General features: G+C 51.0%; 1 protein-coding gene across 3 annotated transcripts in view; it reads right to left on the reverse strand.

Annotated features, from left to right (window-relative positions):
• The window catches only part of HDLBP (high density lipoprotein binding protein), a 38947-nt gene that overhangs the window by 5347 nt on the left and 13639 nt on the right, over nt 1–19961 (reverse strand). Inside the window, exons 1-24 of one of the 3 annotated variants that reach the window (XM_040074536.2) lie at nt 19317–19383; nt 15147–15214; nt 14490–14602; nt 13476–13630; nt 12774–12989; nt 10952–11158; nt 10287–10502; nt 9267–9473; nt 8984–9091; nt 8341–8445; nt 7830–7908; nt 7033–7172; nt 6664–6768; nt 6252–6365; nt 5851–5937; nt 5538–5669; nt 5005–5223; nt 3939–4160; nt 3518–3736; nt 2730–2868; nt 2186–2340; nt 1478–1582; nt 690–824; nt 35–178 (exon numbers count right to left, since the gene is read on the reverse strand). In XM_040074536.2, coding sequence (XP_039930470.1) covers nt 35–178; nt 690–824; nt 1478–1582; nt 2186–2340; nt 2730–2868; nt 3518–3736; nt 3939–4160; nt 5005–5223; nt 5538–5669; nt 5851–5937; nt 6252–6365; nt 6664–6768; nt 7033–7172; nt 7830–7908; nt 8341–8445; nt 8984–9091; nt 9267–9473; nt 10287–10502; nt 10952–11158; nt 12774–12989; nt 13476–13630; nt 14490–14565 — 3285 coding nt within the window. In that variant the 5' untranslated portion in view covers nt 14566–14602; nt 15147–15214; nt 19317–19383. Of the gene's footprint in view, nt 1–34; nt 179–689; nt 825–1477; nt 1583–2185; nt 2341–2729; nt 2869–3517; nt 3737–3938; nt 4161–5004; nt 5224–5537; nt 5670–5850; nt 5938–6251; nt 6366–6663; nt 6769–7032; nt 7173–7829; nt 7909–8340; nt 8446–8983; nt 9092–9266; nt 9474–10286; nt 10503–10951; nt 11159–12773; nt 12990–13475; nt 13631–14489; nt 14603–15146; nt 15215–19111; nt 19175–19316; nt 19384–19961 lie in introns of those variants that run through there. The other 2 variants (XM_040074537.2, XM_040074534.2) reach the window with 2 other exon arrangements.

Consider the following 19961-nt stretch of genomic DNA (forward strand, 5'->3'; position numbering starts at 1 on the left):
ACTGGCCATCCTTGCACTCTGTCTGATCTCTCACCTGGCTTTCATCATCCTTGTCAGGGAACTGGATGTTGACCTCGTGCTCTGTGCGTATCTGGGTGATCACTGCTCCCTTCCGCCCAATGATTTTGGGGTGGTACTTGGGATCTACAGTGACTGTCAGTTTGAAGCTTCGCAAGGCCTGGAACAGGAGAAGGGGAGTGAGCACAGGGAGCACACCATGGCTGTTCCAGTGATGTCCACTTAAGTCACAGCATTTCCTTCTGGCTGCTGAGATGCACGGAACAGATTTTGCAGGGCCATGCTCGAGCAGCCAAGCCATCCATCCACTGGAGCCATGTGCTTTCGCCAAGTTCAGAGGGAAACTGCAAACAGCAACCAACCACCCAACTCATCCCAAATCTATTATTTAGAGCTGTGATAAGGATTCAGTGAAGACAGGTAGAGAGAGACTGGCAGCACAGTGAGGGTCCCACACACCAGGGTCTCAAAAGTACGTGAAGGTGCGAGAGGGACCTGGACAGTCCAAAGTTACATTGGCAAACTCTCCTGCCAGTTTACCTTTGAGTAACCCATTTATGACCATCCCACACCCAGAGAGCAGCTGAGGGTACCCCTAGAAGATGAGGTGTTCCAGGAGTCTGCCCCTAGAGGCTGAAGCCATGTCTGGCTGGAAGAGGCAGAGGCCTTACCCGATCCTCTTGTTCAGCTTGCAGCTCCTTCACCCTTTCCAGGAGCCCGGCCTTGGCACGGTCCAGGTTGGTAGCCAGCCCAGTGATGGTGATGATATCTGACTGCAGCTCAGGAGCAGGCACCTGGATGTTCACCTGAGTAACAAGTAGCGATAATCATTTTGTATGACTGCCGATTCTGTATCACTTGTGATGCCTCTGACTGCAGGCTGGCATCTTGCTGGTCTCCCCTGACACCAAGACCAGCTCCCACCCAGCAGCCTAAAAAACCACAGAACGGCTGAGGTTGTAAAGGACCTCTGGAGGTCATCAGGCTGGGCCACCCCGAGTCAGTTGCCTGGGACCATTTCTAGATGGTTTTTGAATAGAACTCTCTTTCTCCAGCCCCTGTGCTGGCCTAGAGAGGCCAGGAAGCAAATATATGTTCAACAACACTGACTGCAGCCAAGCTGCAACAGCCCCAGAGGATCTGGAGAATTCTCCTGAATGGGTAGGTACAGCAGAGCTGTTTCCCAGGGCCTAGGGGGAAAACAACTCTCACACTGATGAGGAATCCCTGCAGACACCAAACAAGTCATGCAACACAACATCAACACCAATCGTACAGCTTCAGCACGAAACCTACCAAGCCCTGGATCCAGGGTCCAAAACAAACTGGGATCATTTTCCTATTATGGAGCCTTGGATTCCACAGCAGACCTGAGCATGTTGTAACTGTCCAAACCCCCAACAAGGTCACTTATAGATTCTCCAGGACAGAGGAGACAGAAGGAAGGGCTACAACTTACTTCAAACTCATCCATCATTTTGCGGATCCCGCTTCCTTTCTGGCCTATGATGTAACGGTGAAGATCAAAGGGAACTTCCACCTCAATGGTGACAGGAACCAGAGCCTGCAGGGGATGGAGCACAATTTACCAGTGGAAAAACCTCTCCCGTCTTCTAGCTTGCCATATACTTGCCCAAAAGAACAAGTTGCTTGAACAGAGGTACATTCCCTTGTAGTCAGGACACAAATTTGACAGGAAGAGAGGAGCGCTGGGAACACCAAAATGACCTGTTGCATGTTTTGGAAACAAGCCATCTGAAATCCCACTTGTGGGACAGGTTGTTTTCATATCCTTGGCTTCAGTCTAGCAGATTTGGAAAACATCACTACAGAAGCATGGCAAGGTCTGCTGAACCTGGAATGACTCAGCCTCGACCAGACTCCTCCTCTTCCCAGCTGTGCTCCACAAAACAATCATGTCATGCTTTCATGGCTATTGGGGCTGCTTACAAGCACTAGTAATTGCAAAGTCAGGCACTGTGATTCAAGCTGCCAGGCTAAGTGACAGAGCAGAGGGGCTTCCCTTGAGCAGTGCAGACTCCCTCTACAGCCAGCATCACTGACCACTGGCATTGCACCTGGACTGAGCAGCTTTTATCACCACCGCCAAAAATTACATCCAAGCATCACCACCTTAACAGGGTAAGGGGCTGAGAAAGCCACACACCTGCAGCGCCTCCTTTGCTGCCTCACACTTCTCCCTGCGGCCAGAGATGATGATGATGTCGCACTTCTTCGGAGAGCTGGGATCTGTGTCCTTCCCTTCCTTGCCTTCCCCACCTTCCTCACCATTCTCCTGCACAGCTGGCTCCACAACAGGGGCTAAAAATGTGGAAAGTCTCGTGTTCAATGCACAGAGCCCTGTCCTCGCTCATCATCTCCCTCCTCCACATCCTAAGGCTCAGCCACCAGTGAGACCTCACTAAGGCCACAGAGCCTTTTTTTGTCAAGGTTAAGTCCTCGTTCTTGCGTACTCTGCAGTGACAACATGTTCACAACACCCAGGCCTGCAGTTTGACCTCCTGAAACTGTCCCCTTCCCAAGGGGACAAGGCTGATGCTAAGCCCAGATTCAAGGAGACTGCAGGAACACCAGAGATCAGTTCTCTCCATAAATTTTAAGTAGAACCTGCCCACTGGTACAGAGCGTCGGCTACACTACACTCATTTGATCATCCCAGCTACCCCCCAAACATGCACCCACAGGTCTACCTGGGTTTTCCTCCCTGTCAGGGAATTTGATCTGGACGCCGTAGTCCCGGGTGATCTGCTGGATCCGGGATCCTTTGGGGCCCATAATGGAGCGGTGGAACTTTTGTGGAATGGTGCATTCGATTGTCACTTGAGCTTCCTGTGGGAAAACAGAGTTGCTCTATTGTGATACAGCCTCTTTCTCACCAGAAAACAGGATGTTTGTGCATGGTGAAATCAAAAATGGACACAGAGAGGAGTCAGAAAAGACAACAACGGCTGACAGGGGAAGAACTGAAAATTTCCTAGAATTGTTCCTCTCGGAGGAGAGCAGAGGATTTAAAGTTGCTTTCAACTCAGGACATTAAAGACTTCTTCAGGTTTCAAACTCTTTACCCTGAAGAGGAGGAAGCATTAGGGAAAAAAAAAAAAAAAGATGAAGGGAAGATAAGTTTGACACCTGACTACTTCCAAAAGCCAATACTAACAGTGCAGGAAACCCCCGAAAGCAACCACTGCACAAGGCCAGACATGGAGAGGCAGAAAAAGGCTTCAATCTTTTAACGTCTAGATGTACATCAAGGAGTGGTCTCCTACTTCCACCCCTAAAAACCATGAGGAGGAAGTTCATTCATACAGCATTGCCATTTTGGAGCCAGCTGCTACCCCCAGGCCAGGATCCAAAGTCTGCAGAGTGTGTATGTTGACAGCAAAGGCTCAAATCCAATGGGACTTGGTCATACAGCAGGTTCAAGCAGGACACTGCTGAAGGAACAGAGTACAGAAGAAACAGTTTTTCTACAACATACCAGGTCCTCAATGATCTCCTGGATGCGTTTCTTGGCTGCCTCCACACAATCCTTGGCTCCCTTGAGGGTGACCTTATCGCTCTGGGTGCCGGAGCGTGGGAAGCTGACCATCACACCGCCATATTCATCCGCAATCTCACGGAGAACTTGTCCTCGACGGATGACGAAGTGGCGGTGGTGCTTGGGGTCAACCACCATGGAGTCTTCAACCACGTTATCCTGCCAACACACAGCAGCCAGTCAACCCCAGCTGTCCTGGTGATAGGCTGCACTCAACAGCGATCAGCTTATAACCTCATTCCAAGGCAAGGAAGGATCTTCCCGAGCTCCCATGAAGGGCAGCAAATGGTTTGAGGACAAGCAGGTCCTTCATGCTGACTCGTTACACAGTGAGAAGGAACAAAGTAGAAAAAGTTCATACCAAGTTCTTGATGAGGGCCTCCAGCTCCTTCTGTGCCTCTTTGACAGCCTCCTCTGTTCCCATGATAGTGATCAGCTCCTGATCTTTGTCCTCAGAGGTGGGGAAGATGATGCGGGCCCCCGTGTTGTCTCGCACCTTACGGATGTTGCCACCACCCTTACCAATGAGGAATTTGTGGTACTCTGGCTTTGCACGGAGGTCCACAGTATAACTCTTTGTTTGCTGAAAGGAGACAGAGACCCATGGAACATGTCAATATATAGAAAATGTCCATCAGCACCAACAGTCAGCACGCAGATATGTTACCTGCACCCATGTGCAGAGTGCTGCAAAAGCAAGGTAGATGCAGTGCACTGTTGAAGATAAAAAAGGTATACAATGTCTTAAATTAAAAACACTGGCCCAAAGATGTTCTCAGGGCCAAAAACTAACTGTACACTCAGCATGACCAGTGAGAGTGTGAGCAGAGGCTTCTCTAGGAGAAGGGTCTGACCCGCACAAAAGGCAACACAATCATTTGCTAACTGACTGCTGCAAGCCAGGCTCCCAGAGGCAACCAACCAGTTCTCAGGGAGAACATGTTCACATGCTGACCCCAAAAAGCTTGCTATTAAAATGACCAGTCAGTCAGCCACAACTCAGAGCACGTCCTTGCAACCAAAAGCTCTCAAATCCGAATATATGCAGTGAAATGGAAGAACTGGAGCTGAAATACAGAGATTAAGAAAAAGTGAAGGAGAGCTACAGAGTAAACTGTTTCAGAGAAGGGCAGATACCCAAGAACATTCAAATCACAGAAGCAGGGAGCCTTAACTCTGAGTATATCATTGGTCTGGACAGCGGTGCATTACAGACAGTTCTTCTACCCATGAGAGAAGAACTGATTGTCACAAGGATGGAAGTACAGCTTCCTTTTAATCATCCAAAATCTACTCAAATCCCTCAAAAGAGGATTTGTTCAATTGATGCCAAAGGCTTCCATGCAGACAGAGGGAACCACTTCAACCTCCAAAAAGAAACAGCTGGTCAAACCAAGCTGCGCCTTCCCCTAGAAGGCATGGCTCACCTTCTCCTCTGCCAGATGCAGCAGCTGTTTCTTGGCTTTCTCCACATCCTGGGCTGGGCCCCTGATGGTCACGGTGTCACTGCCAGAGCCCTCGGTGGGGAAGTGGATGTGGACTCCGCCACATTCCTCCATGATGGAGCGGATGAAGCGGCCTTTGGCGCCAATGAGGGAATTGTGGAGTTTGGAAGGAATAGAGACCTCCACCTCTGTGATGTTGGCCTAAGTGAGGACAGTATGGGCTGTTAGTCAAGCTGTAGCAACGTGTTTGCACAGACTCTGCTTGCCCTCAAACTCTCACGCTGCCAGGAGCTTTGCAGAGCTGAGTGTGACAAACACCTGACCAGAGGGAACTGGGACTGGCCAGTCCTAACACATGAGCAGCCACAAACTTCAGTTTGAGTCAAGAACAGATTGACATCCATATTTGTCTCCCCCCTGCTGCACCCCACTACAAGCACTTCTGTATTTTTATCTCCTGTAACTCCTATAGTTATCAAGTCCCTAATCTGCCACAGGCCAGCTGTTTCACTTACCAGTTCCTTTTGGATAGCCAAAATTCTGTGGCGAGCAGCCTCACAGTTTGCTTTTTTGCCCGTGATAACAATTGTCTCTGAGTTGCTGTTCTCAGCTGGGAGGTCTATTTTGGTGTTGCTTTCTTCACGGATCTGCCACAATAAAAAAAAAGAAAAAAAATCCCAGCAAAATCATTTGAGAGGTGTCCCATGTCAGGAAAAAAGGCCTTGGAGGTTTTATTTTACTTTACCAATGAGCAGGGGAGACCAGTGAATGAGACTTCGCTGCAGGCAGTCACCATAATGAGCAGTGAAGACAGGAAAGATATCTCACCTTCTTGATGTTGGCACCTCCTTTCCCTATGATGTTCTTGTGGAATTGTTTGAAGATGGGAACAGAAATAGAAAAGCTATTTTCAACCTAAGAGAGAAAGGAAGGGAGAATTAAAGATTACACCATCCTGGCAAGTGAGGCACCATCCCAGGAACCTGACAAGAGGCTTAGACCCAAGGGATTCTCCATATGGAACACTTCCAGGAATCAGCAAAGACTTGGACCTTCTCCTATAGCCCTCAAATAACAGGTATTACTTGCCTGCCCCCATACACATAGAACCATGTCCACAGCTCCCTCATCTTGAGGTGTGTCAGCCCTAGCTAAGCCACTACAGCTCTGCTCTATTCCAGGGTTATCCTGGCATGGAAGAGAGAATAGCAGCTAGAAGTCTCCCTTACCAGGTCTGCCACCATCTTTTGCATGTATTTGGTGCACTTCTCCACCTCGTTTTTGGGACCTCTGAGTTGGACAATGTCACTCTTGTGTGCAGGGTCTGGGAAGTTGATGATAACCTGCAGGAAACAGTCACTTAGGGTCAACTCAAATAAATACAAGAATTGTCATGTCACACACATGCAAAGGTTGGGGGGATCCTGCACATCTCCTTTCCCATTTGGAAGCAGGTAACCATGTCAGCAGTCTCTGGCCAGAAGAACATCTTCTCACAGGTAACAGATGTATGAGCAGACACGTATCAGTTAGATATTTCTCATAGTCGCAGAGACACTATATTTATGACTTCACTGACCATGTGTCTGTTACCAATAGGAAATATGCCCTCTGGATCCCTCACCTCCTAGAAAGCCTCACCTCTGGGAATTTCTCCCGGATTTCCCGGATCCGCTCGCCCTTCTGCCCAATGATGGTCCGGTGGAATTTCTGCTCAATGATTAGGTCCTTGGTGCGTTCATTTTCCTGTGGAGAACACAGTTTACACGGAGTGTTCAGCAGGTGAGCCCGTAATTGTAATTACCAGTTTGCAGCCCGACAGCTTACTTGTTTTTCCTGCAGACATAATTCACTCTAGACTGACTGAGAAGGGGATCCAAGGGAATAGAGGAACTTGCACTTATGAGATCCAAGGCTCAGTGGGCAAGGGGCACGCACCTCCACCAGAAGGTTACAAGGGAACACAACAGCTCAAACTCAGTGTCCTCCCAGGCATCACATCCCACTAACCATACGGGAAGCGAGTTCCAGCAGCTCTTTCTTGGCCTGTTGGACCCCCTGTGGGTCTCCCTCAATTCTGATCAGGTTGCTCTTCTCATTGTCCGGGGGAATGCGCACAGACACCTTGTAGAGGTCCTTAATCCTGTTAACTGCAAGGCAAGGGCTGTGGTGACACGCTCTGCTAGGGCAAGATTTGGAAGCAAAGACACCTTGACTAGAGGCTGGCTAAGAAGTGCATCAGCCTGTGAGGAAAGGCCACAGGGGTGGAGCTGAATCAGAGGAAAGTGCCTCTTCATCCTGGGGTGCAGCAAGAGCAGATCTGTGCTACACAGGAATCTGTACAATTAAATACTATGGCATCTAGAGGCAATAGTTCACTTGCCAGAGTGAGGCATCTGTTTCCTCCCCAAACAGCATCACATTTAGACTACAAGATTCATTTCTAATCCCAAATTCTTTTCTGGGGAGAAACTCACCATGCAGATTTCTAACCCCCCACCCCCTCCAACTGAGTTCTAAAAAAAAATTCATATAGACCAACTTGAAAAAAAGGAAAAGGACAACTCTCCAACCTCCCCAAAACACAAAAATTCTGCCAGGACACAGCAAAGTAATCTGTTCAACTTTCCAAGACTTTAAAGCCATCCCAAGGCCTCACTGCCCATTTATCTTCTTGTGCTAACTTCACTCCAGAAGGACACAGGCACTGTAATGGAGGCAGCACCTGGCTGAGCTGCAGAGCCACGATATGATCAACTAATCACAGAATCTGAGCACAGGAAGGATAAGAAAAGCACCCCACTTACTGTTAGCTCCGTTCTTGCCAATGAGGTGTCTGTGGAATTTGTGGTCGACGTTGATTTCTGCATAATCCATCCGGTTGATCTACAAAGAATTGCACAGGGCTAGGCAGGGCAGGCTCCCTCTGCTGCTGCCTGTGCCCCCTGCCAGTGCAGGCACTGACTCCAGCTGCCAGCTACAAGCACTCCTCCTGCTAGTGAGCAGGGCAGAACACTCCTCTTCTTTGAGCTGAGAGCACCATGCTTGTGAAACGTTTAAAGGGACTTAAATGCCTCTCCAGCTGTGACTGAAAGAATCTTTCCTTCTCTGAATCAAAAGACGATAGATATGCTTGTGATTTTTAAAGAAAACCTTCATAATCAAGGTTTTTGCTCACCTGCCACACAATTTATGTTCTGCAAGTTCTGTTAAGCTTGTGAAGATACCCACAGGTGTGAGGTACACTTCCTCTCTGTTCTGTTGCCCCACCTTTTCCTACTTTCTTCTTATATCCCAGAACTAGTACCACCAACTTACCAGATCCTTGACCATGACTTCAATCTGTTCCTGAGCCACATTCACATCTTCTGTAGGTCCTTCCAAAGTGATTTTGTCTTCTCCTTCAGTGAATTCGATGTGAACCTTGAGACACAAGGCAAGGAAACCAGTAAGAATTTTCCAAGACACAAGCCAGGTCAACGCTGTCAGTCAGGCCTACACCATCAATCCCTACCACGCATGATTTCAGAAGGAGGCAACCTACAATTTTGGCAGTATCAGTGTCTAGAGCATAAGGCTTTGGTGTTGTCCTGGAGTCTGCAAGGGTTTTGGAGAAGTTCCTCACCTAACCTTTCTCCAGATACCATCTAGCTTCACGAGGGAGAAGCCTCACTGAACTCAGCATTTCCAGGTCTCCTACTACAACAATTCTCCAAATACTAACACACAAAGACTCCTTTGAAGGACTCAGTGCTTGAAAGTAACATAGGATGGGAAGTAGAATTTGGTAGTGCCCCTGAATCGTAGGCAGTAGAATTTGGCAGTTCCCTGAATTGTAAGACCTGTGTCGTTTTCTCCTTGGTTTTATCCGTGCTAGAATACATTTCTCTCTCTACAAAGAGTGAGCTGGATTAAACCACATTCTACTTCAACTGGTGCTAAGCTAATTGCTCATCCATACCTTTGGCATCTGCTGAGTTATTTTGGCCAGGTTTTGTCCTTTCTTTCCAATGATGAAACGATGAAGCCAAGAGGGGGCTGAGACCGAGGAGACGGTAAAACTGTTTGCCTGAGAGACAGAGAAGCTGCTTGATGCACAGACTGGAAGAGGCCTTCACAAAAATTCACTTCCAATTCCCACGCTGCACCCTCTTCACTGAGTTCTAAGCTGCATCTCTGACAGCCTGACAGAGACCACCCCCCTCCACCTGTCAGTGCCCAGGCCTGGCCCATCTGATCAATACCTTTGCATAGACTTCAGTCAATGCTTGCCCAAGCTTTTCAGGCTCGCCGCGCAGTATCACCGTCTCCGAGCTACTGTCAGTGGGTGGGATCTCGACAGAGACTCCAGTTTTCTCCAAGATCTCCTGCAGGGAATTACCCTTGGGGCCGATGACATACTTGTGCTGGGACTTCTTCACCTCCACAGCGATGGTAGTAGTCTTCTTTTTCTGTAGGAGCAGAGGCACTGGAGCATCAATCACAAGGGAGCAGGGAAGGACAAAAGCGAAAGGAAGAGACACAAGATGCAGTGAAGCTCAGCACCCAGGAAAGATCAAAGCAAAGGTGAGCACAGGAGTTCTGCAGTACCCTAGCATCTTTGGGACCTGCCTACAGAAAGCCCTATTCTTGAAAATTTACAGGTGGAACACAAAAAATCCTTTTAAGCTCCCTGGGACACTACATGGGAGAGACCACATACACACCCCTGCCCTTGCACAATGCCCAGCTGTCCCCAGGCAGTGCTGTAATGCAACACCACGCTATAAGATGATTATCTGTGTTGAAATTCAGACTGGTACAAATACAGATGTAACCATGAGGAAAAACAGACCAACAACTCACAACAAGGATATTCACAGTGACGCTAGCAATGGAAAGTAAACTGAAGTGAAATTTACTTTTCAGCAACTTCTACTCATGTAACAATTTTGATACTGTCAGTTGGCCACACTGTAGCCTTCACACTTCCCTCCTTCCTTTGCAGCACCTGTGAAAACACACACCCAGAGAGCTCTTTGCGGTCTGCTAATTTCCATGACGCAAAAAAGCAGGAGATCTATCACCTCCCCCGCAGAATCACCCCAAGTCCCACTCTGCCGAGCAAGGAAATGGTAAGACCCAGGTCCATGTACTTCATGGGCTGCTGAGCAAGAGCTGACACGAGGAGTATGCAACTGAGGGATGCACGGAAGTAGAACAAGAAAGGAAGAGGGGCTGTGAGCAGGTGGGGGAAGATGGGAAGCTCTAGGGACCATCCATACCTTCTCCTCATAGATCTTCTTAACACGAGCCACAGCCTGGGCCAGCTGTTCCTTTTCCCCTGTGAAGACTATCTCTGTCTTGTTAACGCTGGGCGGAGGAATGTTGATGCGTGTCCCTGTCTCCTGCATGAGCTCACTCACCAGCTTGTTGTAAGGGCCAGCAATGAAGGGATGGTACACCTTCTCCACATCCAGCCGCTCCACGGCACGCTTATCCTAGAAAAATCCACGACACTCCTCAGTGGAAACTGCTGTTGATATTACCATCTCTGCCACATACAACTGAATTCCCAGACTGTCTTGCTTGACACCCTAGCCCAAGCACCCTTTCCATTCAGTAGGCTCTGTCCCTTTCCATCTACAAATACTGCTGTTCCCAGTTTATGATACCTCTAATCTGGTTTATCTCAGCTGGCATCTAATACAGTTCACTTTAAATTATGAAAAGTGCTTATCTGACTTTAGAGATGGACAAAAGGGAGAACCAGAAGGTGCAGAACCTGGAAGCAGTGCTCAAACAGCCAGTGGAATGGCAGACATCTCTGTTCAGACTAACAGTGTTACCACTGCCTGTGGCCATGGTGGTTACAAACATCTAATATACCAAGGAGAACCAAAATGTCCGTTCAGATAGTGACATGAGAGACATCACAGGACTGAAGTACCTGCTCAGCAGAGATAAGCAGGATCTCGTGCCGGGCCTTTTCAATCCCTTCTTTAGTGCCAGTGATCTTGATCTGGTTGCTGGGGTCATCTGGGCGGGGGATCTGGATCTTGGTTGCAGTTTTGAGCTCCAGGTCCTGCAGCTTCTCACCATTCTTTCCAATGACAAAACGGTGGTGCTCCTTGGGGATGGCAACTGTCGCTGAAGCCTGTAATAGAAAGGCCAAGCATCCATGAGAGCCCTCACCTGTACAGGGAAAGCTTTTCAGACGCTCCTTAGTGCTACAACTGAGGGATGAACACAGCGCCTTCCAGCACAGCCATCCAGCACAAGACTGCTACTATGCCAGGAGTTGATCTAAGGTGCCTGTATTCCAGGAGTGTAAACCCCACTATTCCCTAAAAACTCTTCTGTTTTCCCAGGACCAGTATCTTGAACAAGCAAAGGCCTTCAGGCACAGATGAGGAGGTGTCTATGCTCCGCTGTCTCACAGTGTCTCAGCATCAGAGAGCAACTGGGATGACAGCTCTGGGGTAGAGTTTATCTGAACTCTGATATCTGCTGCCAAGGCTACAGAGGAGACAGTCTGACTCCAAGGAAACTGAAATTCAACACCAGAAACTTATTCCAGCAGGCAGAGAGCTCAACTACGTTTACCATTACTGAATGCTAAGGTATCTTCAAAGCAGCACATGCTGCTTCAGGGACTGCTTCTAGATGTCTCCTCTTGAAAAGGAGTGGTCTCCAGAACTTCTCTCAATCTAACATTAAAGGGCAGGCTTGTAAGAGGGATTCCTGACTTCTTCCCTTCTCAGTGAGGTTTTACTGACCTGATAGCTTAGGATTGCTACTACTCTCTTGATTCCACTGAAAATGTAACTACGAACTAACCAGGCATTTGCAATTCAAACTACAGTGGAAAAATAAATAAATCAAATCAAAACCAGATCATTTGGTGTGACTTTTCAACTTCCTGTCCACATACTGATGCCAGCCAAGCTAAAGAGACGTTGCAATCCAGACACACCTTTCAGACCTGGGGCCAGGTAGGAGGAATATTTGAGGACAGTGGGGCATGGATCTGTGGTAGTACATCCTCAATTATTTTTTCAGATGCACATTATGTAAGGTTTGTCCCTTTTTCTTCCCTCTGGCAGGGTATGACACATGGGCTGAACAGCATTGAGCAGACATGGTATTAACTATTGCATTTACTACCTTGGACATTACACTTTAAAACATACCATGAAGCTGGCTGTGATGGATCTTAAAGAGAACTACCATTTTGATAATGAACTCAAGAACCTGAAGGTAAGAAATCAAAATGCAAGCAACTGAAAGGAGAAGCAACTGAAACAAGGAGTCTGCAATTACTTACCAATGGGGCTCAAGTTACACAACTCAGAACCTCAATCTGAAGCTTCCCGCATTTGGCAGAACTCCCTCTTCTCTACTTTTCTTTCTCCCACCCCTTCACATTCTTCTCTGAAGGACTTCAGAGAAAGCACCATTCCATCCTCACACTATGAATTTTGCGTGAGGGGCCTGTACCCTCCCAGCACCAGCACCTCAGCACAAAGTCACAGATTCAAGACTACACCCTTCATGCAACACCATGGCCTGTAATTAGCTTTGAACCCTATTTTAAGCCTCATTTCCATTCCAAATTGCCAACTGTATGCTTTGAAAATATATGGCAAAGCTGAATTAGTCATCTAATAACACCTCTTTGGCTTATAGGCACACACACCCAAGGGTCTCAAAGCATTCAGGAGTCTTGGGGAAGAGCAAGGATCAAGTGAGAAACAGTTAGCTGCCCTCACCTGAGTCTGCAGTCGAGCAACAATTTCCTTCCGAGCCTTCATGACTGCTTCCAGCTTGCCAGAGACCATGATGGAAAGGCCCTGGTCCTTTGCAAGGGACAGCTCCAGGTGAGCTCCTGTCTTCTGCATGATGTCAAGGCAGATCTTGGCCTGCTCGCCTTCTCCAAACTGATTCATGTCCTTGTATTTCCTCTCCTCCAGCGGCACATGGAACACCTGCTCAGCCACAGACACGCAAAAGAGCACAGCAAGCTGTCAGTGTGCTTTGGCCTGACAGTTCCTCTCTCTCTCTCTCTCTCTCGGCCATGCAGGTCTTTAGTGGCATGCTGACCTCCCAGGTTTGTGCAGCACATCAACCAGCTGTGCCCAGGGAAGTGCAGGAGCACTGCAGCAGCCAGTCTGCCCTACACTAGGACTCTTCCTAGAGGGGGATTAGCACTCACTACAGGAATTCTGCCATCCTCCCTTCGGGCCTGCTTCAGCTATTTGTGGAACAGGGATGCAGAGCTCCTTCTGGACAGTTTTTCAACACATCCCTCCCCTCCAGAGCAGTCCTAGCTCTCAGCTGCAGTAGCAGGGTAAAACATGACAAAGAGGCTGACATACCAAGGATTTCATACTCCAGGGAATGCGTCACTTCACTTGCTTACCTACTTTAGGAGTGGGGAAAAGATAGGAGATAAGATATCCACTCCCACCAACCTGAGTGATGACAGAAGCCTTTATTGGTCGAATTTTGCTCCAGGGACCAGCAGGTTCCTGGGCAGCTTCCAAACATGGTGCTTTCTCAGGGAGTGGAGGGAAGGCTTCCTTGTAGGTTGGAGGATCATTCTCTTCTTCGGAGTTTAAAGCTGTAACTGGGGTAAAGCAAATAGGGCAAATGAGTCACTTTCCCTGCAGAAATGCCCCTGTTCACAGGCAATTGTAATTAGGCACCACTAACAAGGGAGAGCAAATGGCTTGTGCCCTGCTATTAATCCTATTACAACTATGCCTATGGGGCTGCCAAGTCTGGAGCACGACTGACATCAGCATAGCACAGAGTGCAGTGGATGCCAGAAATCACCAGCCTTGTCTGAGCTGGCACAGGGGGTGCAGGGAGTGAATGGGGGCAGCAAAGAGCACCTTACTGCCAACTTTGTCAAGAGGACTTCAAATAGGGGAAAACAGGCCAAGCAGAAAGAAGTGAAAGGACTAGAGCAAGGGGGCAGGTCAGAAGGAGATAGGAAAAACAAGCCCAGGAAAAATGCAGAGAAGGACTATAGCTAAGGCAAAGTCTAGGGAAAGCCTGTGTGTTATGTTTGACTCACTTGTGCACTGGGCCATACCAAATGGGGCAGTTCAGAGCTGGGAATGGATGCCAAAACCCATCACTAGGTCAGTTCATAGGGTTAGTGACCACCCCCAGCACCTGGCTGAGCAAAGGGTGGAAATGACAGCCCAGCACACTGGTCCATGAGGCTCTTGTATAGCTCAGTGCTATCCCAGGGCTGAGAGCACTGCTAGCCTGAACTCTCTGAAGTGTTCAGGCCCATCTCCTCACAGCCCTGCACTGTGCAGCATCACCACTGTGCTGCTGGCGGTGGAAACCCAGAGTCTAGCAAAACACTCATTTAGGAAAGGAAAATGCACACTTTTGGGGAGCCAGACACGTGGGGTGAGCTTGGCTAAGAGGTCTGTGCAGTGTGGATCTGGAGGCACATCACAGAAACTCACCTTTCACTTGCTGCTGAGCCAGGCCGCTGCGGTGTTCAGCAAAGCTCTCCTGGGTCAAAACTGCCACAGAGCTCATTGTCGACTTCCCACCCACACACAATCCGGGTATGCCACTGGAAGAGATGGAAGTGGCAACAGTATTACCAACACCACTCAGGAGGCACAAAGTCAGTCCAGGAAGACAAAGTATATTTTACTGGGCACTCTTCCAGTCATCCTCTTGAAAAGCACCCACAGAGCCCATTGGCTGCCCAATTTCCTTTTTGAAAGGCAGGAATTTAGGGGGCGATATTTCCTCCCTACACAGTGGTCAGCAAAACCAGAGCTTCTCCCTAAGAAGGCAGAGGACGTGTAACCTAAGGTCACTGGAAAGGGGAACACCACAATTTTTTAAACCATACTCTAATTAATCTAAAGTACAGTCTCATTAATCTAGTCATTATTATTAACGGTGTGCAATTTTTACATGAGTATGTGAATGTCTGGACAGTCAGTCCAAGACCATCGTGTATCCTTAGAGATAAAAGAGAAAGGAACCAGGAAGCTGCTTCTTCATGAGAAACTTAGGGCCTGACTTAGGGAGACACTCAGAAAGCCACTCTGCCTAGCAAGCTCAGCAACAGCAAGATCTTTGGCTCTCCCAAAACAAGAACTTACCAGCTAAATGGTCAGTAGCCAGAGAGTCCGTCCTGTAAGCTGCCTGTTCGTCAGCCTGCCAGCTTTTGCTTTAGAGAGAAAAAAAAAAAAAAAAAAAAAAAAAAAGATTAGGTCCAAGACAAGAGAAAACCATGATACCCCTGTTACTGTAACTTCCAACAGAGCACCACCTGTACTTTTCAAAGTTACATCTTTTCCAAAACACTCTCACACCCAGTTGCATGTCCCCACACATGACACCTGTCATGTTTTACTAGCTCTGCAGGCAGTGCCACAATGTACTCAAACTTCACGGCAGGAAGTGCAGAGTTGGTACTCTTTTACCACACTGGCTACAATAGTAGCCATCCAATATCAGGCAAAACCACAATCAATTAACAACAGATACTCAAGACATGAAATTTCAGGGCTGCAAGCAAGACCTCTAGTCAGAAGAGACCAACAGCCTGAAAATCTGCCAGCAGCACTGCCATCAGTCACAAGTTAGGAATGTAGTTCAGTGGAGCTTGGGTGAATCAACACGGACATCCTCACAAACTAAGGCAAACACTTGGGGCTCCCCACATTCAGCTGCCGGGCAGTCCAGATCTGCAGTTTTTATTGCAATAAGATCATGCACCAGGCACTAAATTCTGTCTCCAGGCCTAAATCTGTAAGTTGGAAGAAGAAAATTTACAGTGGTTTACACGGACCATTTCAAATGTGTACACAAGGCAGAACCAGGAAGAAAAACACACTGCTGGGAAGGGATTTCCATCTCCTGAATCCGGATCTGCAGATTTACCGGAAAAGTGCTTAGGAATACAAGTGAAAATGTAAAAGCCAGTACAGTACATGCACGGTCAGCTGTACAATATTCACACCCAGAGTCCCTCAGAGCTGTTCAGTGTGCTTCTGCAGAGCTTGCACTCTCCTAAAACCCAGTGCCTCTACCTGCTCATGGGACAAGAGGCCCCTCTCCCACACACACCCTGCAGTGCTGCTTGGACCATCTTCTGTACAGCAAACTTGATTGTTTATCAGGAAAGTGACAGCTGCCATCCCTGACCTTCCAATATGTTAGAAAACGCTCCCCAAACCAGTGTCACTCCCAAAAAAGCAGTGTTGCCGATGGAGTGTCTCACACTACGCTAGAGCTGTGATGCAGTAAGGGAGGCTGATGGTGGCAGAAGGAAAGGAGGGAAGAACAGGGAGAGCAGTGATGCAACAGAGTCATACAGGCCTGATCTGCACCTGATCTGCTAAAGCCATTGTTTTTCCCTACTTCAACATGCCTTTAGCAGGCAGAAGGCAGCATGGACTGTGCTGTCAGAGCAATAGAGCTAATGCTGCAATTAAGCCTGGAATGAGGCAGCAGGTACTGGGACAGCCAGTCATGCTGCTGAAGTACAGCTGCTGCAGCAATGCAGATCTCTGCAAGGCATCTGCTGTGTACAGAGAGGGTGGCTAGTAACCTGATCACGGAGAAATCTCCTTGCTGTCCAGGGTTACGCCACAGTGTAAGACGTGGTTATGTGTCCATGGCACATGCCTGCACTGCTCAAGCTGCTGCAGATCCAAGGAAAGCAAGTTACTGCCATGGCACCTGTTCCAGACTATCTCAGCAAGGCCTGCAGACTCTGTGGCAGCTCCTCCAGCCTTTTGGGTCACTAAAGAGGATGCCACCACCTCATGGCAAGCTCCAAATGAAGGCACGACAGAGAATCATCCTAGACACCACAAACAGATGTCAAACTCTGGCTGGAGCCTTGCTAAAGGCACAGATGTGCTTATAACTCTCATTTCTCCAGAAACCACCACCTGGCTGATTTTGCATGTGTTTTCCTCCTTAGAGGAGGAGGGTAAGGATAAGAAATCAGTGAACACCCAATATAGCACCGACTTGAAAGACACAACCTCAAGGCACAGCTGCTGGTTTCACTGTGTACACACCAGCTGCAGAGCTCTTCCTTGCAGCCTCCACCTCAGAGAGCAGCCAGACATTCAATGCAAAATCAAAGGGCAGTGTTTACCCAATTTCTGCTTCGTCACCCATACAAGAAGCTAGGAACAAATACTCTTCATCTCTAGCAATCCCAAGCATCTGGTATATTGTAGGCCTCAGGGATTCATCTCTGGCCAAAATCAGAGGCAACCATTAGAATGGTATTGTAAATGTAATGTCAAAACCAGCAGTTCAAGCACTGCATTTGGATCTTACACCTCCTTGGCTTCCCACTTAGGTTTTGAAACTAAGGTTACAGCTACGTCATGCCTGCGTGCAGATGACTGGGTCAACAGGTTTCAAACTGCCTGGTTGATACACTGCCTGTAGCGCTGGCCTTGTGCACCAGAAGAAGTTACAGAAGTCTAGAGCACACTTCAATAAAGAGAATGAAATCATCTTAAAAATAACCTCCAGCAAGGGCCAGACCTAATCACACGGGAAACATTTGTATGAAGAGAAACAAAGACAAAGTCACGAGTTACACTGCCAATACAATCCCTTCTTGTGGACGGAAATGTCAGTTACATGTTATTTAAAAGTATATTTAATAAAAACATTGTCACTTTGTCAATCCCATGCAGTGAGAACCACACACAGCAACATGGCTGGGGTGGTTGTGGCAAGCACTGTCCTCTGTCAAACGTTCACACGGGACAGAGCAATCTCTTGGTTGATGAGTGCACACAGATGAAAATAATTGTTTTCTGAAAACCGATGGGCTGCCTCAGAGATTGGAGGCCCAGGCCCCCTAGTTTTGGGGAAATCAAGCTGACACACAGCTGCTGTGTGGCAGAACGCAGTCTCCCTCCGTAGCGATTCCCGACTTAGTGCATCACAGAGCGCAACACGACCGCAGCCCTGGCCGCGGGCAGTCCTGACCCATCCCCCATGTTTACTCTTCCACTAGCGCCGGCCCCGCCACCACGTCTGGCCCCGGACAGGAGGAGCCCTGTGGCGGCCCCGCCACCGAGGACGTGCACACGGCCGCGTCCTGCCGGCCGGCCCGGCAGAGATCGTGCCTCTCAGCGGGGCTGGGAGAGGGCTTCCCCGGCCGCGCTCCGACAGGGGCATCGCCGGGGAAAGGCCTCCCGCGCGGGGCCGTCTGCGCCCGGAGCCGCCCCTCCGCTCGGCCCCGCGGTGCCCGGCCGAGGGGCGGGGGAGCCGCCAGGCCCCGCGGGCCCGGCCGGGCGGGCGGCGCCGCCAGCGCCACCTCAGCACTGGCGGCACCGGGGGCGGGGCGGCGGGGCGGGGCGGCGCCCTTAAAGGGCCCGGAGGGTCCCGCTGTCACCGCGCCCCCCGCGGGGCCGGGCGGGAGGCGGCGGCGGGGGCGCGCCCAGCGCACCGGGACCGTGCGGGAACGGGGCCGGGGCGCGGCCAGTGCCACGGGGCAGCTGCGGCCCCGGCTCCGGCAGCCCTAGCACCCCGCGGCCCTGCGGGTCGCAGGCCGGGGGCGGCCTCATCAGGCGAGCGGGGGTCAGGCGCTGCCGCGGGGCCCGGTGACAGCCTCGAGCGAGGCTCCGCGGCCACCGGAACGCTGCCGGTAGCGCGGCGGGCACGGCCAGCTCCGGGCCCGGCCCTGGCACCTCCCCCCGCCGACGGTGGCCAGGGCGCTAGTCCTTCTATAGCCACGGCAGGAGCGGAGCGCTCGGCCCCGCGGAGGCTGGGTTGCGCCGGCGCTCCGCGGGCTGACCAACGCCGGACGAACGCTCGCCGCCGGCCGCTTTGGCTCCTATCGGAATCAAACCCTAAGACCGCCGGGAACGGCGTGGGGCCGCCTCGGCCTGCGCCGCTAACCCTTTCCCACCGACGACGGAAACCACACCTCGCGTCGGCCCGGCCGGGCCGCCCCCTCCCCACGCAGCCGAGCCTCCCCGTCGGGCCGGCCCCAAACGCCGGCGATACGCGGCAGCTGCTGCCGGCCGGCACAGTCACGCCACCGCCGTCCGAGGCCGCGCCACGGGGCCAGACTTTTCCCCACCTCCCGCCGCCGGATGCCCTCCCTCGCCGGACTTTGCCCTGCCCGGCCCGGCCGGCGGGAAGTTAGCGCGGACTTTCCAGGCAGCGCCGACACGTCGGTGCCCCGGGGAGGATGCGAGGCCGCCTCGGGCCGGGCCGCCCCGCCAGCCTCCACGTCGGCGCCGCGGCCGCGGCGGAGGGGCCGCCCCCCGTCCCCCGTGACTCACTCCGGCCGGTGCCCGCTCGCCCGCCCTTCTGGAGAAACGGAGCGCTCCTGGGAGAACGGCGCGGCGCCCGCCCCGCCGCCTATATAGGCCGGGCTGCTGCCAATCGCCGGCCCGCACGTCAGCGGGACATGCCCCTTCCCGGCGGGGCCGGCCCGCCACGCGTGCCCTGCGCCGCCGGGGACGCCCCACCACGGCCGAGCGGCCCGGGAGCCTGCGGCTCTGCTGGCGGCCCCACTCCCGCGGGGCGCACGGCGAGAGAAGCGAATCGCGGGCGGCTACCGCCCGCTCTGCGCCCTCGGGACCGCACCTCCGCCTGCTTCCCCGGCTGATATCCGCGGTACAGGCCCCTTCCACCTTCCCTGCGGATTCGCTCCGCAACGCGCCACCCGACCGCAGCCCAGCGGCAGAGGGGCCTGCGGCTGCCGTAGCACCGAAACGCCCGCGGGCCCTCACCTGGCCCCGCAACGGCCCCAGAGCTCAGGACTACCCACTTTAGTCCTGCGTGACACCGGGCTTCACCAGTGAGCAGCGGCTCATGAGGGCTCTGATCAGCCTGAAAACCACGGCTTAGAGAAGAGAACGAACACCTGGGGCTCCTGCCCGGTCCTGCGAGTGGAGAGGGACAGAGAGGCCGAGCCCCAGGTG

The sequence above is a fragment of the Hirundo rustica genome, chromosome 10 (assembly GCF_015227805.2).
Source record: "Hirundo rustica isolate bHirRus1 chromosome 10, bHirRus1.pri.v3, whole genome shotgun sequence".
Classification (NCBI taxonomy): domain Eukaryota; kingdom Metazoa; phylum Chordata; class Aves; order Passeriformes; family Hirundinidae; genus Hirundo; species Hirundo rustica.